At 60.5% G+C, this 24,033-nt stretch overlaps 1 protein-coding gene across 2 annotated transcripts; it reads right to left on the reverse strand.

Annotated features, from left to right (window-relative positions):
• Positions 1-3,522: 3,522 nt before the first annotated feature.
• PTPN7 (protein tyrosine phosphatase non-receptor type 7) lies at positions 3,523-19,111 on the reverse strand. 2 transcript variants are annotated; one of them, XM_075910227.1, is made up of 10 exons: positions 18,960-19,111; positions 15,280-15,512; positions 14,544-14,727; positions 13,919-14,003; positions 13,586-13,659; positions 10,581-10,718; positions 9,355-9,465; positions 8,810-8,967; positions 7,831-7,944; positions 3,523-5,834 (listed from the first exon to the last, which is right to left on the reverse strand). In XM_075910227.1, exons 2-10 carry the CDS (start codon positions 15,408-15,410, stop codon positions 5,741-5,743), a joined length of 1,089 nt encoding a protein of 362 aa, XP_075766342.1. In that variant the 5' UTR covers positions 15,411-15,512; positions 18,960-19,111; the 3' UTR covers positions 3,523-5,740. The 2 variants fall into 2 exon arrangements, with proteins under 2 accessions (XP_075766342.1, XP_075766343.1); XM_075910228.1 differs by lacking the exon at positions 18,960-19,111 and having other exon boundaries at positions 15,280-16,666.
• Positions 19,112-24,033: the final 4,922 nt, after the last annotated feature.

Raw genomic sequence — 24,033 nt, forward strand, 5'->3', positions numbered from 1 at the left:
TTTGCCTGTGCAAATCTCCCCTGGGTTGCTTCTGTCTCTCAGAGGTCAGGGTAGCAGGCCTGGGGCCCTCCAGCAAAGCTTCCTCTCCCAGGGCACTGAAGTACAAAGGTACCACTCAAAACCAGGGCCATTCCCTGGCCCGTCACCAGCACCCACCTCTTCCATTCCATTCCATGCTTGTTTCCAAAACAGTCCATGCTTCTGCCAATTAGGCCCTATAGCTGGGAGAGCTTCCTCCATTTATCTTGCCTCCCCAGGCCTGCCACTGGCTGGGGTGGGGCCACATGGGTGGCAGGTCCACAAGTTTTCCCTAACCCTTTGATTGCCAGAGGGGAACCAGTCAGCCTCCTTAACCCCCTCATTGGCTGCGAAAAATAGCCACCTTAGCAGGGTCATCCCTAAGGGGGCCGGTGCTAAGGTTCCCGCCTTTTCCCAGTCCCAAACCAAGCAGCCTGAGGAGAGGTCGGCGCCAGATCTGTCTCTCACGCTGAAGGAAATGGACCAGTACAGAGGCAACCCTTGTGAAACACATCTTACGTGAAAGAGACATTCCACCAGGGCCGTGCCATCTCTTCCAGCCACAGAACAAGCACAGTCGTTAGCAGGCCGAGAGCAACGCTCCGGGCGTTCGTGGGGTTGTGTTTGAGAGGAGGGAGTTAATATTTGGATCCACTCCAGGAACAAACAAACAGGCAGAAGAAACTGTTTCAATGTACTGCTCATCTTCTGCTACTGACTTAGATCAGATCAGCCAGATAGTCTTCTTAGTCCATAACTTATCAACAGCAACAACAGTTAAGGGCAACTGCCTTCCCTTCCCACACGCCACGTGACAGCATCTGTGGCAGCGCGTCGGGGTCCCCCGCCTCCTGCACCCCCGTAGTGGCACGGACAGACTCCACCAGCCAGTAGAACAGAGGGAGTTGATTGCTTCGCCAGGATACAGCACAGCACAGAGGTCATCTGGTTACAAGAACTGAGGCTAGGAGGCCTCAGTGCCCCTCTTGAGATGGGATGGCTGGGCCCTACAATCCCAGCCCCCCCCTCCCTAGCTCCTTCTCCCCTGCTTCCCAGACCGAAACTAAAAACCGTCCCTTCCAGCCCTGCCCCCAGCCAGGGGCAGCATTCCACCTTCCTTTGTTCCTCTCCCTGGGGGGTAACCGGTAGAACAGGGTACCTCCCTATCCCATCAGCTACTCTGCTGGGCCGTGGTACAGACAGTAACCAGTAGGGGTCACCCACAGCCCAAGCCTAGCTACCAGCAAGGTACCCCCACTACGTCACAGCATCCATTCTGCACGTTGTGTCAGAGGCAGGTGAGCAAACGCAGTGCTGGGAATCACTAGGAAAGGGATTACAAATCCATAGTCTGATCCGTAGTACAAATCCGTAGTACGCCCACATGTTGAATATTGTATGCAGATGTGGTCGCCTCATCTCGAAAAAGATGTATTGGCATTGGAAAAGGGTTAGAAAAGGGCAACAAAAATGATTAAGGGCATGGAATGGCTGTCCTATGCGAAGAGATTAATAAAACTGGGACTTTTCAGCTGAGAGAAGAGACAACTATGGGGGAATATTATAATAATATTCCCATAATATAAGAACTAGAGGCCACCAAATGAAATTAATGGCCAGCAGGTTTAAAACAAATAGAAGGAAGTTCTTCACAGAGCGCACAGTCAACCTGTGGAACTCCTTGCCTAAGGAGGTTGTGAAGTCTAGGACAGGGTTTAAAAGAGAACTAGATAAATTCATGGAGGTTAAGTCCATTAATGGCTATTAGCCAGCATGGGTAAGGAACGGTGTCCCTGGCTTCTGTTTGTCAGAGGGTGGAGATGGATGGCAGGAGAGAGATCGCTTGAGCATTACTTGTTCGGTTCACTCCTTCTGGAGCACGTGACTGGGGTGGAGAAAATGAATAAAGAGTTATTTATTCCTTCCCATAACACAAGAACTAGGGAGTCACCAAATGAAATTAATAGTTAGCAGATCTAAAAGAAATAAAAGGAAGTTTTTCTTCACTCAACGCACAGTCAACCTGTGGAACTCCTTGCCAGAGGATGCGGTGAAGTCCAAGACTATAACAGGGTTAAAAAAAGAGCTAGTTACATTCATGGAGGTTAGGTCCATCAATGGCTGTTAACTAGGATGGGTAGGGAGGGTGTCCCTACCGTCTGTTTGTCAGAAGCTGGGAATGGGTGACAGGGGAGGGATCACGTGATGATTCCGTTTTGTTCACTCTCTCAGGGGCATCTGGCACTGGCCACTGTTGGAGGACAGGACACTGGACTGGCTGGACCTCTGGCCATTCTTATGCGACAGGAAATAACCCAAACCCAACAGCGCAGATGACACTTGGCATTTTAATAGCTACAGAAAGATGTTTCAAGAGAGGTCAAATGGCTGAGGACTATCTTTGATAGTGGGGTCTCCTGAAATGAGTGGCCGCCTCTCTCTTTCGTTCGAAAGCTATTTACAGAGAACCGAGATGGGCTTTTGCTCACCTCTGCCTCTCAGGACATGATGACAGAACCCGAGAAACGGACACAACGTAGCAGGGAGACAAGGCGAGTGAGCGAATCTCTCTGGGTATGTCTACACGAGCTCGTTAATTCGAGCTAAGTAGGCAAATCAGGCAACTGGAGTTGCAAATGAAACCCGGGATTTAAATATCCCGGGCTTTATTTGCATGTTCCCGTCCGGCTGCCATTTTTAAATCCCCCTTAGTTCGAACGAACTGCCCGCGGCTACAAGCTGCAGTTTAAAGTGAATCCCAACTAAATCCTTAGTTTGGATTCACTGTTACACCTCATTCCACGATATTTAAATCCCAGGCTTCATTTGCAACTCCGGTTGCCTGATTTGCCTAACTAGCTCCAATTAACGAGCTAGTGTAGACACGCCCTCTTATTGGACTGACTCTCGCTGGAAACAGAGTGTAGAACCACACCGAGCGCTCTGTCAGCTGTTTCTACGCCCGCAGTGCTCCGGAAGCTGCCCCGGAAGCCCCGTTGAATTCTCCGAGCAGGCCCAGGAACATTAAGTGGATAGAGCCGACTTGTGTGCGGTTTCTATGGTCCAGCAAGTGTGACGCTTTCTGTTTTATGCAAACACATGTCAAGCAACGGCTCAAAGGCAACCGGCCCTCCGACAGGGGGAGCAAAGGGGCCAACTGCCCTGGGGCCCGATATTCAAACGGGCCTGGGGCCTCTGGCTGCTCGTGCTGCAACTCTGGCAGCAGGCGGAGTGCCGGGCCTTGAAATGGCTGCTGGAGCCCGGTGTGGCGCGCTCCAGGGCAGCTCTGAGGGCTGGAGGGGGCGGCGTGGTCCGGGCAGTGCTGAGGCTCCAGCGCTGCCCCTTCTGGGAGCGTAGAGTCGCCCCCCATCTTGCCCAAGGGCCCGGTCGTTCTGTCAGCTCCCCGAAAGCAGCAAATCACAGAGCAAGCACAACGGAGCCTGCGTCACCCCCAGACTATGAGCATGGTTCTCCCATAGGCACTTCCTCAGACTGGGCTTCCACAAGAGTACAGGGCATCTTGATAAGGGAGGGCTTTGGGGTGCAGGAGGAGGGCTCCAGGTTTGGGGAGGGGCTCAGAGCTGGGGTTTGGGGTGCAGGAGGAGGGTTCCAGGTTTGGGGAGGGGCTCAGAGCTGGGGGTTGGGGTGCAGGAGGGGGCACAGGCTCTGGGCTGGGTCTTGGGGTACAGGAGGAGGGCTCCAGGTTTGGGGAGGGGCTCAGAGCTGGGGTTTGGGGTGCAGGAGGAGGGTTCCAGGTTTGGGGAGGGGCTCAGAGCTGGGGGTTGGGGTGCAGGAGGAGGGCTCCAGGTTTGGGGAGGCGCTCAGAGCTGGGGGTTGGGTGCAGGAGGAGGGCTCCAGGTTTGGGGAGGGGCTCAGAGCTGGGGGTTGGGGTGCAGGAGGGCTCCAGGTTTGGGGAGGCGCTCAGAGCTGGGGGTTGGGGTGCAGGAGGAGGGCTCCAGGTTTGGGGAGGAGTTCAGAGCTGGGGGTTAGGGTGCAGGAGGGGGCACAGGCTCTGGGCTGGGTCTTGGGGTGCAGGAGGAGGGCTCCAGGTTTGGGGAGGCACTCAGAGCTGGGGGTTGGGTGCAGGAGGAGGGCTCCAGGTTTGGGGAGTGGCTCAGAGCTGGGGGTTGGGGTGCAGGAGGAGGGTTCCAGGTTTGGGGAGGTGCTCAGAGCTGGGGGTTGGGGTGCAGGAGGAGGGCTCCAGGTTTGGGGAGGGGCTCAGAGCTGGGGGTTGGGGTGCAGGAGGAGGGCTCCAGGTTTGGGGAGGCGCTCAGAGCTGGGGGTTGGGTGCAGGAGGAGGGCTCCAGGTTTGGGGAGGGGCTCAGAGCTGGGGGTTGGGGTGCAGGAGGAGGGCTCCAGGTTTGGGGAGGCGCTCAGAGCTGGGGGTTGGGGTGCAGGAGGAGGGCTCCAGGTTTGGGGAGGCGCTCAGAGCTGGGGGTTGGGGTGCAGGAGGAGGGCTTCAGGTTTGGGGAGGCGCTCAGAGCTGGGGGTTGGGTGCAGAAGGGGGCACAGGCTCTGGGCTGGGGATGAGGGCTTTGGAGTGCAGTGGGTGCTCAGGATGGGGGGGGGCTGAAGATGGGACAGCAGACCAGGGCTTGGCTCATCTGGGCTGCTCCCTGCTGGGGGTGACAAAGAGGGGCCCCTTTCCTCAGCCAGCCGTGGCAGCTCCATGCTGGGGCCGGCTCCATGCCAGGGAGGGCTCCCACAACTCCTTGCACCTTTAGGGCTTGGGGATATCTCTCCCCACTGCAGCCCCACGCCTCTGCAGGGCGTTGTGGGAAGCCATGTGAACATGTATCCGTGCAGCTTAGGGGGAGTGTAGATGCCTTCGTAACCTATTTAAATAATAATCTCACTCCTCTGCAAAGGCCAGGGGGCACCCCGTGGGTGTGGGAACCCCTGGGAGGAACAGGAATCAGCAAGGGAGGCGATAGAGCCCTCTGGAGCCGTCCCTAGATGGCATTCAGTTCTCTAGCACCTTGCTGGGAATTCGCCAGGTTGGATCTCATGAAGCAGAGGCCAGGAGAGCCGCTCCCCCCTCTGTAGAAGTCCCTCCGGCGACCCTGCACACACCGGGGCAGTAAATAGCAAAGCCTCTTGCACTCCAGTTTGTTCACAGCAAGTCCCCGGGCCGCCCCCTGGAGCGAAGCCGTTCCCGTGAATCAACGCTTCCTCCCAAACAGACCCCAGGGATCCGGGGTGCTGTTTATTGGCCATGCAATGTTACCAGTCCTCACTCGACTGAACTCTCCGTGCGGTCGCAATGCCAGCCGTGCTCCAGCGCCCCGCACACATCCAGTTCTTTCGCACAGTTTGCTGGTAGAGTTGGGGCTAAAATGCTAGGGGTGTAGAAAGCAAAAGCCCCTTTCCGTCAGTGACTCTGGCCTTATGCTCCTAGCAAAGGGCCCCAAGGAAAACACACCGGAAGCCGTCTCCGTTGTCCAAGCCTGCCCACAAACCGACCTGCCCTACCAACACGGTTGGTGGGGACCCATCGAAGCAGCTTTGGTTAATTACCCCGCAGACAAGATGCCGGGAGGTTCAGGGCAGGTTTGCCAAGGCCATTTTCATTCAAGGGGCCGACGTTCCTCTTCTGCTGCCATGATGCGAGCAGAAGGGAGCCAGGGCTGACGGGAGCCCGCTCCTGGGAGCTCGTGGTTGGCTCAGACGCTGGAGATGCCAGACGGCCACGGGAAAGTCGGAGCCCAGCAGAAGGCCCGCCCTAGGGATCCGTCGTCTCGGGGAGCTGCGAGGCGTACGCAGCCAGCGTGCGATGGAGGAACTGGTACTGCTCGCTGGTCTGAATCATTCCACCTCTGTAGGGAGAAAAGACACTCAGCTGCCAGGCCTAACTAAACTGCAGTCAGCTGATCCCGTCGTTCTGTGAACTCTCGGCCGCAGGGGCACCCGGCCCTGGCTGCTGCTCCCAAATAACTTCAGCGAGACGCAGCCTCGCTGACCCACCATGCCCTAAGCAGCGCTTGGGAGCTGGGAGCCTGAACTGCGTTTCCAGGGGTACCAATGTGGAGTGAAGTCAGGACTTGCACTGCGGGAACTGGATCGGACTTGGTGCTAGGTTTCTCGGCTCCTCACGGGAACAAGGAAATGATGCTTTGGACCTATGGAAAATCAGTTCCCTGTCTCAAGCCCTGGACACACAGAACTGGACTGTTATGATCGTACCTTCCAGCACGGGGGTGAGAGGGTGGAGGAAGCAGAATCCAAGCAAAATTCATTCCAATAATGGGGACTAGAACAGACGGAGCCTCTGCCACCCCGGGGTGCAATGTGTCCTGGGAAAGCCAGCAAGGGACACAAGGCCCTCCTAATGGACTAGCCCTGAGGGGCTGGTGACAGGGATTGTCCTAGATTGTCCTGGGGATCCTTTTCCAGATGCGTGTGGGTGTCTTGACTCCAGCTTTGCATCTCGAAGCCCATAAAGTCAAGAGGCCCTGAATTGTGGGAGCCAAAATATTGTATGGTCTGGCTTGGTGACATGGGCTGCACTGAGCTGTCTCCACTCCAGAGCCTGCCAGGCGCGGAACGCCGGGGTGGGTGTGGGGACACGCCAAGGAGCTGCTGACGCGTTGGGGGTTGGGCTTTGGAGACAATTCCCTGGGCTTTGAGGAGGATTCGAACCATAGAATCCCCGGGCTGGAAGAGACCGCAGGAGTCATTGAATCCAGCCCCCTGCCCAAGGCAGGACCAACCCAACTCCATCATCCCAGCCAGGGCTGTGTCAAACTGAGTCTTAAACACCTCTAGGGGTGGAGATTCCACCCCCTCCCTAGGGAACCCATCCCAGGGCTTCCTCACCCTCCTAGGGAAATAGTTTTTCCTAATATCCAACCTAGACCTCCCCCAGTGCAACTTGAGCCCATTGCTCCTTGTTCTGCATCTGCCCCCACTGAGAACAGCCTCTCTCCATCCTCTTTGGAACCCCCCTTCAGGTAGCTGAAGGCTGCTCTCAAATCCCCCCTCACTCTTCTCTTCTGCAGACTAACCAAACCCAAATTCCTCAGCCTCTCCTCATAGGTCATGTGCTCCAGCCCCCTAATCATTTTGGTTGCCCTCCGCTGGACCCTCTCCAATGCGTCCACATCCTTTTTGGAGTGGGGGGCCCAGAACTGGACACAATACTCCAGATGTGGCCTCACCAGATCTAAATAAAGGGGAATAATGACATCTCTGGATCTGCTGGCAACGCTCCTCCTAATGCAACTTTATATGCCATTAGCCTTCTTGGCTACAAGGGCGCCCTGTTGACTTATCTTCAGCCTCTCATCCACTGGAATCCCCGGGCCCTTTTCTGCTGAACTGCTGCTTAGCCAGTCGGTCCCCAGCCTGTAGCGGCAATTACAACTTGAGGCAAGGCAGATCCATTAGAGTAGTGGCTCAAACTTTTTGGGCTCCGGAGCCCTTCACATGAGTAAAAATTTATGCAGAGCCCCAGTGGTCCACTGATTGCATGTGTTATACCGGTTTCCTATATGCTTGGGGGCTGCTCTGCAAACCTGGCCACGTAGTGCGGTGCCTAAAGGCTCTTTGGGAAGCCTGGCCCACCGGGGGTCCCAGCGACACTGCGGGGGCTGGCTACCGCAGCGGAAAGCCAGAGGGACCATGGGTTCCCTGTGAGGAGGCAGGGCTCGTCTCCTGCAGGGCCGGGGGAGATGCCGCCTGCAATGGGTCGCTCTGCTTTCAAACAGGCTGCTTCCTTCCTGGCCAGCAGGCGGCCGATGCAGAGACAATTGAACCGTGCAGGATGGGGCCCCGGAGCGCTGCCTGCCAGCTGGCCCGGGCCCCTGGACGTACCTGTCGAGACGGAGCTGGCACACAATCCCCAGGATATCCACCTCTCCTTTGGCCCTCAGCTGTTGGCATCCAATCCTGGTGGCAATGAAGCAGCCTGTGCGGCCAATCCCCGCGCTGGACGGGAGACAGAAGGCAGATGGGACTGAGTGCAGGGATAGCTTGGGGCACGGGACGCGAACCTGTTCGTCTCCAGCACCCGCCTGTGGGCTGATCAGGTGCCTGAGGCTGGTCCTGAATGCTCCTGGCTTTTGTTCACAGGCCCGCGGGGCCCCTCGCCCCCCGCCTGTCTCACTTTGCTCGATGGCTCCACCCCCGCTGCTGTCCCTTGCAATCTCAGCCTCCCCAGAAGCAGAGCGGCTGGGACCCACATTGCAATGGGGGGTGGGGGGGAGTGAGACACAGGGAGGTGCAGGCCCAGATGGCCAGCCATGTCAGTGGAAGTTAGGTGCTGAGCCAAAGTGACTGTGCCAAGGGCACACAGGGAGTCAGTAGCAGAGCCCAGACTCCAACCTGGGTCTCACAATGAACTGGCCGTGGGGCCTGCAGGGGCCACGGCTGAGGAGTCCATGGCGACTCCTGGAAGGGGTGGAAGCCTGTCCCGTCCCCTCTGTCTCTCTTCTGGGGTGACCTCGTTCTCCCTTCCACTCGCCCACTCGGCGCTAAGGTGGCGAGCGAGTGAGTGAGCCAGCATGGAAGCTCTGCAGGAGGGGCCGTGGGGAAGACACCAGCTAGCCCAGCCACAGAAATGTGCACGTGGCACTCGGCCCATGGCACAGGCCTGGGCTCCCTGAGTGCTGCCGGGAAGCCGTCCGGCCGCATCTAAGACGCAAGGGACCGGAGGAGACTCCCAAGCTACTTTTGCACCCACAGGAGCGGCAGGGAGAGGAAGGGGACAGAGACCGGGTTCCAAAGCTCCCCACTGTTGGTTCCAGCAGGGACTGACTCCCCTGCCACCCAGGGCCACGGGGGAACCTCTCACCTGCAGTGAACGACCACAGGCCCCATGCTGCCTGCCGCCTGCAGGATCCGCTCCACCTCCAACACCAAGTGCAGCAGGGGCTTGGCCGACTCGGGGGCCTGCTGGTCAGGCCAGGAGGGGAAGGAGACGTGCTTCACCGGGCGACACTCACCTTCCATCTGCGAGAGAGAAACAAGAACCTAGGGACATGGCCTGGCCAAGGGGGGCAGATCCTAGCCCATCCAGAGGCTCCATCGTAGCCAGCCCCAGCTGCACCAGCGTCACTGGGCCTGGGAGGAGGGCAGGCGCAGGGCTCCCCTTAACTCTGCCCTCTTGCCGGGAGAGGGCTGGTGCTAGGGAGGGAATTAAGGGCAAAGGGGAGCCCTGCTGTGAAAGAAGAGCCCCCTCCCTTCTGCAGAGATCGAACCTCGCCCCACTCCTCTGGGGAAGGCTTCTTCCCCCGCTTACACCTTACACAGGTCACTGCCGCGTGCTGCTCAACTCCCCCCCCAGCGCCCCCCACGCACTCCCCATCCCCCACCCTGGGCCCGGGGGCTCTGACCTACCTGGATGGTGAGATCCCGGACGGTGTACTCCGCACACTCGCTCACCCCCCGGAGGCAGATGGTGAATGGCCCGTAGGTGGCTTCCTTTTCGGGCCAGTAATGAACGCACTTCTGGAAGCGGAAGGCGAGGAGTCACGGGGAGGGAGCAGCCAAGGGCCCCTCTCAGGGTCTGATCCCGACTGGCGCAGTGGCTCCCTGGGGCGGAGCGCGTCCCGATCGGGGATCTTCCGTGGGGTCCCCGGGCTCGGGGTTTGGGGATGGCTGGGAGCTCTGCGGGGCTGCTGCAAACTGAAATGGGGTATGGGACTAGCTGGGGGGTGTTCAGGCAGCCACCTCCTGCCCAAGGGGAGGTGGCAGGGACAGCAGCAGTGGGGCAGGGCAGAAGCAGGGTGGCTGGGTCTGCCAGCACAGGGCCCAGGCGCTGGGGCTGGATCAGCACAGGGACCCTGTGCTCCTGGCCAGCCCTTCCTGGTGGGGAGGCAGCTCCATGCGCTGCCGTTCCTCCCCTGCTCCCCGCTCAGCCTGGAGCCACATTGCGGCAAGTGCTGGGGGAAGCTCCGCCCCCGCGCTGCCCTTGCCTGGAGGCTCCACCCCTGTGGCTCCCATTGGCCTGGAATCACAGCCAATAGGAGCTGCGGGGGCAGTACCAGTGTAACCCACACACCTTCTGGGTGCGGGGCACTATCCCATTGAGTTGGCACCAAGACCACTTACAGCGAGAGCAATGAGTCTGCTATACAGCCTTAGCTGAGCGCCAGCCGGCCTTTACCTAGAGGCTCCTGCACTAAGCTCCAGAGGTCCCAGGTTTGATTCTGCCTGTCGCTGTTACAAGTGTGGGGGGGTTGTGATAAGTTCCGTGTGACCAGGGTCATAGGGGAGGGGCAGGCAGCAAGTGTACATTACAGGGCCTGATCCCACCACCCTCACCCCGATGTAAATCAGCAGTAACCCCACTGGACCCAAAACACACCCCTCCCCACACACACTCACCCCAGTGTAAACCAGAAATAATTCCACTGGGTCTGATCCTCTGCACACACGCAGGCCTGACCCCGCTGGGTCCAAGGGGGCTCTCCCGCCGTACAGCTGGGGTACATGAGAGGACCCTCCGGCCCCACGTGCCAATTTCGCAGCACTCTGGTTCATCCCCATTCTGCATACGGGCCCCCCGGGAGAAGTCAGCTCTAGCTCTGGGCTGTGGTTAAATGGCACCCAGCAGGCCCTACCTCTTTGCCTTCCTTGAGCTTGGTGATCATGACGATGAGCGGCGCGCCCTCCTGCCACACCATCTGCCAGAAATCCGCCACCGTGTTCAGCATGGGCCCCTGCGTGGCGATGTACTCTTGCGCCCGCCCCGCGTAGCCCTGCGAGGGGACAGAGAGGAGAGGGTGGGGTGAGAAGCCGCCCGGGCAGGGACCACTCCCAGGAATCTCCGGAAAAAATCGTAAGTCTGTGGAATATAACAACAGCGGGCAGTACCGGTGGGGTCTGCCTGAAGCATGCAAAGTCCAAGGCACTAATAAGCCTTGAGGAGACCCTCATATGAGCCCAGCCACCTACCATGGGCCAAGAGAGGGATATATTTGGGATGTCTCCGCCCCTTAGGGTGAGGGGTTCTCTGCAAAGATTTGCCCTTCCTGATCCCTGACAGGGCTGAGCTGCAGGGCGCTGTTCTGCCAGGGAAGTGCAGAAAATTTGTTCTTTAGGAGTATGTCTATACTAGCCCCCTAGTTCGAACTAGTGTAGACATACCCTAGGGGTGAGAGATTTGCCAGTCCCAGGAGACACACAACAAAGGTCCCAGGGGGTCTGGCTACGGCGAGCTCTTATCCCCACCGGCTACTTGCTGCAGGCAGCGTTCTCACAGTGCAATCTTGTCTGGAGCTAGGTCCGCGCCCATGTGGGGGGGTGGATGTGTCATCGAATGTGTTGGAGAAATCGTTAAAATAGATCATGCCCTGCTAAAGATTCAGCGTTCCCTGCTGAGTTACAGCTATTTGTATGTATTAGCAGAAGCTGAAAGGATGTGCAGAGGGTTTTGTGAAGCACAGAAATCCGAGACGTGTATATGTGAGGCACAAGGTGTGCCGTGTGTGTGCATGCGTGTGTGTACGCGCACAAGGGCAGTGTGTGTAGGCAGAGTCCGGATATGAAAATAAGTGTCAGTGTGCAGTGGGGAGGTATGCAGAAAGGCAGTATGTGTGTGGGCACGTGTGTGTGCATGCATGTCCGTGCGTGTGCAGGGTGGTGACCTCACACCTGAGGCATGCTCATGATATACCTGTGTCGTGATTCATTTTCACATGGCCATGCAGTGGTGCACTGGGCCGGGGCCTGACATAAAGGCAGACATCCCTCAGCTGGGATTCAGCCTGTTGGACTGCCCCTGCACATGCCTCCTCGGGCCTGACCGCCTGCTCCTTGCGTTCGGACAGCTCTAACCTCACCAGAAACTCAGGAGTCCCATTAAACTAAGCACGACTCTGGCGCTGCTGTAGCCTATGACCCTTGGACAAGTCACCTAACTGCTCCATGCCTCAGTTTACCCATCTGGCCCACACGAGCGATGAGGATTTATATTTGTGATGCTCTGGGAAGAGGAATCCTGCTACTGAATCATCTTGTGTAGACAGCTGTTAATTTGGGGTTAAAACCTTTCCCCTACTCTTGGCTCCCCAAGGTAACTGGTACTAGAGTGCTCTGGTGGGGATCACTCACTGAATCTTTGTCCCACCCACAAGTCCCTGTCTGATGCTTTCAAATTTTGGCTCCTAGGGAAAATGCATCACAGCTCTGTAAATGCTGAGTGGTGGGTATAATACCTCCTCTGGCCACCAGAGGCCACTGGAAGGCTATGTCTACACAGGCGAGTCTTGCACCAGAGATATGCAAATGAGGCTAAGCGAGGAATATTGCTGAGCCTCATTTGCATACCTAATGAGCCGCCATTTTTGCGGAAGTGGCTCTTGCGCGAGAAGGAGCTGTCTACACTGTCCCTTCTTGCGCAAGAAAAACCCTCTTGCGCAACGTCGCTATGCTAATTATTTTCAGGAAGAACGGCATTGCGCAAGAGGGGTTTTCTTCTGGTGCAAGAGCCTCTTCTGCAAAAATGGCGGCTCATTAGGTATGCAAATGAGGCTCAGCGATATTCTACGCTTAGCCTTATTTGCATATCTCTGATGCAACAACCCGCCAGTGTAGACAGAGCCCAACTGTGCTGCACACAGGGTGTTTCTGCATTGGAGTTTCCTCCTGTAAAGTTCTTTCCCAGTTTTCGTTTCCCGCGATACAGCGATGCACTGTGCCTGCTGAACCTCCCTTTGGGAGCAGGGTTCTACAGACAGCCTTGCTCCCAGCTAGCAAACGCCACCTCCTTGCTTCCTGGATCCCACCGCTGACACCAACTGGCACTGGCTAAGCTGGTAGTTCTGGGGACCGGGTACAGGGGAAGTGGGTGGAGAGCCATCCGCTCATGTCACTCATGCCAACGAGCACATCAGTCAATGCCTAGCTGGGCTCATCAAAGTGGTGGAACTAAAGAATCCCTCCTTGACACACACTTCTCTGAGTCCTCCTGCACACTCATGGAGAGTCCCCACCTCATTCCAGAGGGCACAGTCCACCCCACCTCCAAAGGGCTGGGATTCCAGCGTTAATAATAAAGCACAGTGCGTATCTAGCGCTTCTCATCAATAAATCTCAAAGCACTTTACAAAGGGGGTCAGTAGCATAACCTCCACTTGGCCAATGGGGAAACTGAGGCACAGAGCAAGAATACGGTTAGCTTCACAAAGGTGCCCTCTGATGCCTTAACTCCTCGGTGTCTGCCACCCGGGGGGAGTCTCAGTCTTGTGCCAGGGAGTGCTAGAAAGGGATTCTCCGAAGCCAGCACGCAGGCCGTCTAAGCTCCTGGCTCACTGCTGCAGGCTGGCATGCAGAGGGAAGGGGCAGGGCTTGGGGGCCCTCTTTGCAAAGCTCCCAGGAGGTGGAGCTGCTGACCCTCGATGGTGGGAGAGCTGGAGCCTGGTGGCTTTTTCTGATCCCGCGGCAGTGCAGGGGCTGGGGCTGTACCCCAAGTCTGCTGCCGGGTGAGCTTGGTGCACGGCCCTGCTGGCACGTGGCCTGCGGATCCTCCCGGGCTCAGGGCACGTCGGAAGGGCCACCAGGCCCTGTGCCCCTCGCGGCTCAGGCAGGGTTCCCAGCCAGGCTGTGGGTACGCGGCGGGGCTCACCCGGATGTAGTTGGCGTTGATGTAGCCTTCATTCTGGCTGCCGGCTCTCCGGAGGCAGACGCGGCTGTGGGGATCTAGGAGACAGACCGGAGATTAGCCTGGGCGCGGTGGGGCTGCCTGGAGCCGACCTCTTCCCAGCCTCCCCCCGCCCCAAGAGACAAGCTCAGGCGTGAAATCCATCGCGGGACCTTCATGTAGCCCCAGAGCCCAAGCATCACTCGCTGGGCGTCAGGAGAAGCGGGGCGGGACTGAACCCCGGGGGGCTCCCCTCCTGCCCCAGGACGCCCCGGGCCCAGCTTACGCCTGCGCCCAGAGGGAGGGGGCGGCACGTACTCGGCAGGATGGTTTTGTATCTGTCCTTGAAGGCCCGTCCCGGGATGTCCAGCTCCTCCGGGTTGACCATGTTGGGGGGGATTTTCTGCAAAGGGGAAGGAGACGGCTACTGAGATCCCTGCGCCCGCCCGGCGCCTTCGCGGCTGCTCTGGCTGGGCCAGGCTCGGCCAGGCGCCTGCTGCCCCCAGAGCAGGACTCGGCTAGCGGGACAGGATGCTGGTGGGATCTGCTTTCTGGCCCCTCCTGCCACAGTTGCGAGACGGGCAGCTTGCTCCTGCCCAGACTACGGAAGGGCCCTTCCTAGCTGAGCACAAGACTGGGCCACCAGGCCGGCTCCCTCTGCCCCAGGCACGGAGACCCCTGGCCCAGCCTGGCCCGGGAGGGAGCCCTTTCTGTGCCTACTATGATCCAGGCACGCCGCCGAGGAGAGCTGAGCCCCCACCGCCCATGGCATGGCCCTGACGAGCTGCCAGGCGGCTGGCGGTGCCACTCCTGTGCAGGGGGGATGCCCAGTCACCATGGGCCCCAGGCAGGGGAGAGCTGGCACCCTCCCCGGGCAGGGACGGAAGGCCAGGCTAAGGATGCCCTCGGGAGGGCTGGGAGGAGGGGCAGAGCGGGATCTCACCGAGAACTCCTCCTGCAGCAGCTCCAGGCTCTTGGCTCGCTGCTGCAGCTCGGCGCCGGCCAGGACGCGGCTGGACGTCTGCAGGTAGCGCAGCGTGATGTCCCGAGGGGTGCAGACCGAGCGGATGGGCTCCACGCTCGCCAGCGAGCTCATGTCCAGCACCAGGGACACGTTGGAGCCTCTCCTGCAAGGCAGAGCGACTGCGCTGAGCCGGTGGGGGCGGGGGGCAGAGCTCGGCAGAGGATGCTGCTGGCCGGGGCTGTGGGGCTCCCATGGGAGGACGCCACGGGGCAGAGCAGGGAGGGGTGGTGCTGCTCAGGGAAGAGCATCTTACCCCATGTGGGGCCCACTTGGGACTCTCCAAAGCCGGGCATCAGGGCCAATTCACCTCACTCAGCCTGGAGCAGCCCTAGGGCTCTGGGCCCCCACCACTCCTAAGAGCCAGGCTGCTCTGGGGTGTCAAAGGGGCACGACGGGGCTCAGTGGCCAGGCAGGAGCCGTGGCAGGTGCGGATGGCAGGTCCCCACCCTTCCCGAAGTTCCCACTGCCCCAGGAATGGTTAGACCCCCAGGACGCTGCTTCTCCCCCATGCCGAGCCGTCGCCGGGTCAATGCAGGGTAAATCCGGGGCCTTTCTCCCCCTGCGGCCGGCCGGCGGCTCAGGGCAGCGGGAGGCGTCTCCGCTCCCCGCTCTGAAGGCCACTGCGGCCTGTGTGCTCCACCCCAGCCCCTCTCACCTCTCCTGCAGCCGCACGTGCTTCTTCACAGAAGGGCCGGGCGCACCAGCCTTGGCCATCGCTCCCCGGGCAGCCCGGCCTGGCACACGGGCGCTAGGAACTCCGGGGCATGCCGAGCAGCCCTGGACCATGCTGCGCCCACGGCCGAGCCCACCCCCAGGCGCACCGGGAGCACACGGGGACCAGCAGGGCACGGCGCCACCAGGATCAACGAGCCATTGGGGGGAAGGGGCCTGGAAAACACAAAGCAAAGGGCCCACTCAGCTGCTACGGTCCCTGCTCCTCTCCAGGGCCGGCCAGAGCAGCCGGAGAGCCAGCGGGCGAGTGGCCCAGTGCCTGCCGAGCCACCAGAGCCGCCGGAGAGCCAGTGGCCCAGCACCCACCCAGCTACCAGAGCAGGGCAGCTGAGCCCACAGAACCCCTGGCAAACAGACTCACAGGCTGCAGCTGGACTGCCAGGAACCAGCCCCAAACTCAAGGGAAAACTCTGGCCTGAGTCCTTTGGCTGGTGCCTTCCAGGGCAGATGTGTAGGCAGCCAGGCCTGGTGGGGGTGGACATGGTGTGGGCACGGCCTCGTCACAGCCTCCGCCCCGGTGCCACGGCACCAGCACGGCCTCATCACAGCCTCCGCCCTGGGCCACGGCACCGACGCTGCCTCGCCACAGCCTCCGCCCCGGTGCCACGGCACCGACACGGCCTCGCCCAGCCTCCGCCCTGGTGCCACGGCACAGGCACAGCCTCATCACAGCCTCCGCCCTGGGCCACGGCACCGACGCTGCCTCGCCACAGCCTCCGCCCTGGGCCACGGCACCGACACGGCCTCATCACAGCCTCCGCCCTGGTGCCACAGCACCGACACGGCCTCATCACAGCCTCCGCCCTGGTGCCACGGCACCGACGCTGCCTCGCCACAGCCTCCGCCCTGGGCCACGGCACCGACACGGCCTCGCCACAGCCTCCGCCCTGGGCCACGGCACCGACACGGCCTCATCACAGCCTCCGCCCTGGTGCCACGGCACCGACACGGCCTCATCACAGCCTCCGCGCTGGGCCACGGCACTGACGCTGCCTCGCCACAGCCTCCGCCCTGGTGCCACGGCACCGACACGGCCTCGCCACAGCCTCCGCCCCGGGAAGGCCCTTCCCCATGGAGCGCCCCCTTGGCACAGCAGCCCTGTCTGTGGCTGGAAGGTGTGGGGCGAGTGGGGCTCTGTGGGGCAGTGAGATGGGACAGCGCAGGGCAGCTGCCGGGGCTGCTAGGCCAGACACCCTGGCTGGCCTGTCACTGGGGCCAGCAGGAGCCCAAACTCTGGAGGCCCCAATGCCACTTGTAGCTGCCCCTGCCCGTGTGCCACTCCCCGCCCCTGCCCCATTCCCAAGCCCAGCCCCTGGAGCCACCCAGACAGTGACACCCCTTGCTGCCCCACAGCACAACCCCTCGGTCCCCTTTGCCCCCAGGGCAGGCTGCCAGCGGGAGCCAGGGGCAGTGCCAGCTCCCCCTGCCCCCGCCCCAGGAAGGAGGGTGAGGAGAGGGACACAGGGGGAGGAATAAGGCCTGGGCAGCACAGCCTCTCCGGGCCAGGCTCGCCAGCACCAGCCTCTGTGCTGGCCCAGGAGGGCACCGGCGCAGAGCTCCCCGCCCCCGCTCCAACCGCCGGAGGAAGCCGGCTTAACGGTGCAGTTGAGCAAGGAGGCAGGCTGCCAGGGCTGTGGGGCTGGGCAATGGGGCATGGCCGAGGGCAGCTGCGGGTCTCACTGGGCTTGCCCAGTACGTGCCAGGGGCTGGGTGGAGACTTGGGGGCTGGCAAAGCCAGGGAACGCGGGCACAGAGCCAGCAGGCTGGAGAGGGCCAAGGAGAAGGGTCCCCCGTTGCTTCCTTGCCTTGGCCGCATGGGGAGTCGCAGCGGCTCAGCCGAGGCCTGAGCTGCCCCCGGGCTTCCCCGCGGTCCAGGGGAGGGACTTGCTGCTGACAGCGACAGCAGCGGAGACCTGCATCCCACGGGGACCACGGCGCCTTATCCCAGGCGGGGTGGAATCCGTGATGCCACGAAAACCCCTTTGCACCAGCCTGGCTGCCTCCGTGTGGGAGAGGGACAGCAGGACGGGGGGGTGGGCAAGGCCTCAGCGGGGCTTTGAACCCGGCCGCGGGATCGGCGCCATTCCCGCTCGTTTGGCGTTGGACCGAACCTGCCTGCAGCGGAGCCCGAAATCAGCCCCCACCTCGGAGCGTCCGCACGGCCTTGGCTGCCGGTTCATTGGCGGCTCCAAAGCCGCACCTGGCAGTCCAGTCTCAGCGGCATCATCTCGTCCCTAGAACCCCCAAGGACATTCCCGACTTCCGCTCGGGAAACACGCCCAAAGCCCGAGCTGTGGGCTTGTGTGGACGAGATTCCTTCTCGCCCCCGTTCGGATGGAGAGAACGAGGCAGGCTCTGGCGCGCGCCCTCTGGCCTGGCCCCGGGAAAGCAGCAGCAGCTGAACGTCAAGCCGGTTTGAGGCCGGTTTTGTTAGGCTGTGTGGACAGGCTTACTCCACTTTAAACGAGGCTTAGGCCAACGTCGGTTCTGTGGGGCGGGAAGAGGCTGAAGCCAACTTCAGGCAGCTGCGTTGAGCCTGAAATCCGAGCGCCCACATGGGGGTTGGAACCAGTTTGAAGCTGATCTCGCAGCTTTGCTGTGCGGACAAGGGAGTGTTGCTCCGCCACCTTCCAAGCCCGCCGGGTTCAGGGACTACCAAGCCCATCGGATCCAAAATTAGGGGGAGCCAGGGATGGGGAATTGGAGGGGGAAAGATGGAGGCAAGAACAGAGGTTGAGGGGCTACAATGGGTGGGGTGGGGAGTCCATATTTCTCCTTCTCCATCCAGTTGCCATGTGTCCTACAGCCCCTCCTGGTTCTCCAGGGGGACGCCGAGAGACCCCACCCTGGTGGGACTTGGCTTGGCCTCTCCAGGGGCTCAGGCCCTCCTTTGGAGCCAGGTCCCAGTCCCAGCATAACTGGCAAGCCAGTCTAGATCCGCCCAGTGCCCCGAGCTCAAGCCTCTCCCCTGGGCACGAAGACCAAGTCCAGGCCAGCTGCTGGTGCTAGGGCTTGGCGCCTGCCCACTGCCAGGGGGCCCGGAGGGCAGACAGCCTGGTGCTATGGCAGGCACCCACCTGTGCCACCTCCCCTTGCCGTGGCAAACCAGCCCTGGGAGTTTACCTGTGGCCCCAGGCCAGGGGGCCGTGCCTGGCTGAATGGCCCCAGGGCGGTGGGGGGAGTTGCCTGGCAACCCCACTGGCCCTCTGGGACCGGCCCAGGTGCATCCGCCTGGACTCCGGGACAGAGGGGCTGAGTTCTGGCTGCCTCCCCCAATGCCTGTGTGGGGAGCCGCGCTGGCACCGGCCTCGGAGCGTGCTGGGGGACAAAGGGCACCAGCCTACGACGGCAGCGCTGCCCCCCCTCGGCCGTCTCCATGCACCCGAGCTAGGAGCCCCCGGCCAGTGCCCCGCACGGGGAGCCCCGGCGCCCCGTCTGGCCACGCCCGACCACAGCCAGCCCAGCCCGCTCAGGTCCATGCCCAGGGTAGCCGTGCCACCCGGCACCGCCCCCTGGGAGCCCTCCTCCCGGTGCAGACTTGGTCCCTGCACACAGCTGCTGCCCATCCCTGCAGGCTGCTCCAGGCTCGGCCCGGGCGCTTACCTGGGTCGCGAGCGGGCCGGCCCGGCACTAGGCTGCGAGCGGTGCGCGAATGGGTCAGGCGCTGGGTTTGAAACGGTTCAGGAAACTGCTTATCAAGGAGCCTGCTGCCTCCTCTGCTTCCTCTCCGCGCTTCCCCCCCCCCCCGGCTGCCGCCCACGCACATACCGGCCACATGCTCCGCACCGCCTCGCCGGGCCCGCCCCCCGCCTGTTCCCCCGGGGCTCAGGTGGAGCCAGGCCCTGCCTGCCCCCTGCACTGCGCCGGGCAGCGGGGCAGGGCCGTGGGGGGCCTCGTCCTGCCCAGGATGTGAGTGAATGCGGCCAGCTCTAGTGCACCACGCAGCGCCGCCCCAACAGCTGAGGCTGGGCTGGAGAAAAGAACAAACAGGAAGGGGTCCCCGGCGGGCGGGGGCATGGGGCACCGGTCCTGAGGTTACCACTTAGTGTCCTGAGAAGCTTCCTCCTCCTCGTGCTGTCACACCACCCCGCCGGGCACCTGGCCACGCCCCAGCCCCGCGCCCCCTCACGAATCCACTGCGCCCCAGTGCCCGAAGCTGAGTGTCTCCAGCCAGCTCTCCTCACACCCCGAGCCAGGAACCCCCGTCCTTCCCTCCTTCCCCGCCGGCCTCTGGCTCCACGCCCGGGGCCTCAGCGGAGGGGATGTGCGAGCCCCCGCGCAGACCCAGCCCTTCCTCTGCCCCCAGGGAGGGGCCGCAGCCCCCAGGGGCGTTTGTGTTCCCTGAGGAAGGCCCAGGTCCCTCAGAGCCTTCCCAGGCCAATGGCACCTCAGCGACGTCTCCCAGCGTGGTGCCCGGCTCTGTGGGGGGGCGGGGAGGTGGCTCGAGTCAGCCTCACCCACTCTTTGCGGTGCCCCTTCTGTCTGCGTCCTCCCGGACCCGCAACGTTCTGGGCTCCCCCCCGTGTTCACAGCTCCCCGCCCCGGCCCAACTCTGCCTCTGGGGAAACTCTCCCGCCTGCTCCTCTGCACGGGAGAGCCCCTCACCTGGCTTGTCCCCCATCCCGCCCCAGCCGAGGCAGGGAGTCACCCCAGCCCCCAGGCCACATTCACTGGGCAGAGGAGAACTCCCAGGAGCGCAAGCAATTCTGGGCGTTGATAACGCCTGCGGCCAGCCCCACCGCCGGGTCTGAGCTGCCTGGACCAGGGGCCTCCCTGTCAGAGCTGGTCTCCCTCCGCCCAGCAGTAGCCTCCTTCCCCGTCCCCTGGCCTGGCTGCCTCAGGGTGTGAGCTGAGGAAGGGGCCGTGCGGATCTAAGCCAGGTGCAGCAGGTCAACCGGAGAAGGCTTCCTGCAGCCAGAGCCACCCCTGCCCGCTGTGGCTGCTCCAGGGCTGCGCTGGCAGAGCTGCGGCACCACAGCTGAGCCGCTGGGCACCCCAGGGTGCAGCCAAGCCCGGACTCCCTCAGCCTGGGTCCTCTCCCACCAGCCCCACAGGTCCTTCTCTTCCTGGCCCACCCCCGCCAGCTCTTCCTGTTTATCACGGCCCAGGCTCTCTTGAGAGACACTTTGCTGCTTGCTTCCTTCCTCTCGTCCGCCCCAACGTTTGCCTCAGGGGGCCTGCTCCATGCCGGCCAGGTGCCTCAGCCCTGCCCTGCCGGAGCCCTTCCTGGCTTTGGCCCTTCCTCTGGGGAGGCCGACTCCCCTTGTGCCTCAGCAGTGACCTCAGGGATCCCAAGCCCCCCGGGTGGTGACTTCTCTTCAGCCTGCTTTTTCGGAGAGGCGCCAACTTGGGCGATCCCCAGGTCTGCCTCAGCCCCTCGTGTGTCTGCCCCTGTCTCCAGGACTCATGGCAGGACCCGGGGGCGGGGGAAGGTTATCTCTTCCCGCTCTCACAGCTTCTCCATTGAGCCTGGCAGCTAGGATGAATCCTGTGCAATCAGATCAAATTGTGGAAAAAAATTGGCACGACCATGTATACCAAAGGAATACAATCAAAAAAAAGTGCACACGCATAAAACAGATCTCAAGAGGGGTAAAGAAAACGTAAGTCACACCGTTCTGTCTGGCCAGAAACCGCTTCTCAAGAGAGAATGTCGTGGAATCTTCATTCTACGATCATTGTCATTACCGTGCGATCTCCGTCTGGTTTGTAACTGTTTCTGTCTGCTGTATAATTCATTTTGCTAGGTGTAAATCAATGAAGGTGGTGGGGTGTGATTGGGTAGGTAATTTTTGTTATGATCGGTTAATAAAATTATACTAAAATAATTGGTTAAGGTTTAGCTAAGCAAGACTCAGGTTTCATTATATAAACTGGGGTCCAAGAAGGAGAAGAAGAAGAAGATCAGAAGTAACAGAAGGAAGAAAAGGCTGGAAGAAAAGACCAGGAGGAGGGGGAAGACCTGGAAAAAAGAACTCACCTCCGAGACAGCCTAAGACCAGAGACTGATATTGCCTGGCCAACAGAGGAAGTCTGCCTACACCCACCTTGGTGAGCACGACACTGTGTGCTTAGCGTGTGTATTCTGCTTGTTTGGGAATTGTCAATACATAGAGGATAAGGATATTACTGTGTGAGGCTCTTTCAGTGGCTAAAAATCCTGCAAAACCCGCAGGAAGATGAGCCCTGAGCCCTAGGAATTGGGGAAGGGTGGGTGTGTAAATTCACAGGGTTGCCCCTTGAGCCCTAGGAACTGGGTAAAGGTGTGTGTCCCTACAGTGTGGAAGAGAGAGAGAAATTTGTGCGGGTAACAGCTGTGGCCAGGGCTCCCTGGTGCTAGGCGCTTTGCAAAGGCAGAGCAGGAAGTCAGAGAGGGCATACTCCAGAGGGTGACATGTCCAGCCCCCTGTGTCAAAACCCTTCCTAAAATCACAGCTACAGCTGCCCCCCATCCAGCAGGCCGGTAACCCAGCCAAAGAAGGGACTTCGGCTGGTTTGTCTAGACAATCCCTGCAGGCAATTCCTCCCAAAGCCCCTCTAGGTGCTTCTCTTGAACTCTGTTGTCCCCTCCGTTTTCTACCCATGGGGCGTCCCCCACCAGTTCTGAGGCTGGCCAGCTCTGCTTCTTCCAAGTCCACTGTCCTTATCCTCCCCCCCTTTCCTTCTAGCCACAAAATTCACCTCTTCCTGGCCCTTTTCACCCCGACTGCTCCGGGGTCAGAGTCACTGCCAAGCCGGGCACAGGGCTTGTCCAATCACACAGGTCTCCAGACCAAATGGCCAAGCCTGTCCCAGTAACTCCCTGTGGGTTTCCTAGTGGGGGGTGGAATCTCCATCCCTAGTGGTTTTCAGTCCCAGCTTGACAAAGCCCTGGCCGGGTTGATGGAGTTGGGTTGGTCCTGCCTTGGGCAGGGGGCTGGACTCGGTGCCTCCTGAGGTCTCGGCCAGCCCTGGGTTCCAAAGAGGCTGGAGAGAGGCTGTTCTCAGTAGTGACAGATGCAGAACAAGGAGCAATGGGCTCAAACTACTGTGGAGGAGGAGTAGGTTGGAGATTAGGAAAAACTATTTCACTAGGGGAAACAAAAGACAGGACTATGTAGCACTTTAAAGACTAACAAGATGGTTTATTAGGCGATGAGCTTTCGTGGGCCAGACCCACTTCCTCAGATCAAATAGTGGAAGAAAATAGTCACAACCATATATACCAAAGGATACAATTAAACAAATGAACACATATGAAAAGGACAAACCAAAACATTTCACTAGGGATGTGTCTAAACTACATGGCTCCGTCGACGGAGCCATGTAGATTAGGCTGATCGGCAAAGGGAAATGAAGCTGTGATTTAAATAATCGCGGCTTCATTTAAATTTAAATGGCTGCCGCGCTGAGCCGACAAACAGCTGATCAGCTGTTTGTCGGCTCAGCGCGCTAGTCTGGATGCTCCGCACCGACCTGAAAACCCTTTATCGACCTCCCCGTTATGCCTCGTAGGATGAGGTTTACCAGGGAGGTCGATAAAGGGCTTTCATGTCGACAGGGGAGCGTCCAGACTGCCCCGATCTGCCGACAAACAGCTGATCGGCAGAGCGGGGCAGCCATTTAAATTTAAATGAAGCCGCGATTATTTAAATCGTGGCTTCATTTCCCTTTGCCGAACAAACAAATCTACATGGATCCGTCAACAGAGCCATGTAGTTTAGATGTACCCTAGGAGGGTGGTGAAGCACTGGGCGGGGTTCCTTAGGGAAGTAGTGGAGTCTCCATCCCTAGAGGTGTTTAAGTCTCGGCTTGACCAAGCCCTGGCCAGGTTGATTTAGTTGGGATTGGTCCTGCCTAGAGCAGGGGGCTGGACTTGATGCCTCCTGAGGTCTCTTCCAGCTCTATGGTTCTATGGCCAGGCCCAGCTTTGTTTAGCTGGCAGCTATGACAGGCGAAGGGCCCCCAGCGGAGGTTGTAGGGCAGCCACACAAGCTGAGTCTCCGCCGTGTTTCCTGCCCCAAGGGGGCCGGGCGGCTGCGTTTGCACAATGGCTTCCAGAGCGTCCCAGGCAGGGATCCGGAGGCACCAGCCACTGCCAGCCCTTTGTCAGCGGGTACTGGGGTCATGGGCACCAGGACGCCCAGCGGAGAGCCGGGGCCCGCGGGGCATCGCGAGTGACAGTCCCCGCCCCAGGGAGCTCACCGTGTAAAGAGAGGAGAGAGAACAGCAGCACCGCCCGCCTCGAGCCAGGAAAACGCCCTCGTCCGAGTCAGAGATCCGGGACGGGGCAAAGCCTCCTACCAGCCTACACTGCCGTTTGGGGGGGGCTGTTTTGTGCCCATCACCAGTGGCGGGTGACAGGGCCGCCCCCTCTCCCAGATGTGCCATGACTGGGGCTCCCGTGGCAGGAGCGCCCACTCCATCGGTCCATCCCCTGCCCAGCAATTCATTCTGCACCTCACCCTGCAAATCAACCCCGTCCCTGCAGGTCCCACGTCACGTCAGCCACCCTCCCGCTCCTCCTGGGATTCTCCAATTCCTCCCCCAGGCCTGGGGGGTGGGGGCTGCAGCAGGGCCCCTCCCCCATTCAGGCAAGGGAGGCAGCTCCAGGGGCTTTTCCCACCTGCATCCCTTCCCAGGGAGGCTGCAGAGGAACCAGCCTTTCCCTGTTGCTCACAGGAGGAGACAGGCTGAG

The sequence above is a fragment of the Pelodiscus sinensis genome, chromosome 27, assembly GCF_049634645.1.
Source record: "Pelodiscus sinensis isolate JC-2024 chromosome 27, ASM4963464v1, whole genome shotgun sequence".
In the NCBI taxonomy this organism is placed as follows: domain Eukaryota; kingdom Metazoa; phylum Chordata; order Testudines; family Trionychidae; genus Pelodiscus; species Pelodiscus sinensis.

Excerpts from the sequence above, each read along its gene's own strand:
- PTPN7 (XM_075910227.1), bottom strand. The coding sequence starts at position 15,410 with ATGGTCCAGGGCTGCTCGGCATGCCCCGGAGTTCCTAGCGCCCGTGTG. Across the intron at positions 14,004-14,543 it reads TGCTGCAGGAGGAGTTCTCG|AAAATCCCCCCCAACATGGT; the intron begins GTGAGATCCCGC and ends TCCCCTTTGCAG. Across the intron at positions 7,945-8,809 it reads CCTGTGGTCGTTCACTGCAG|CGCGGGGATTGGCCGCACAG; the intron begins GTGAGAGGTTCC and ends TCTCCCGTCCAG.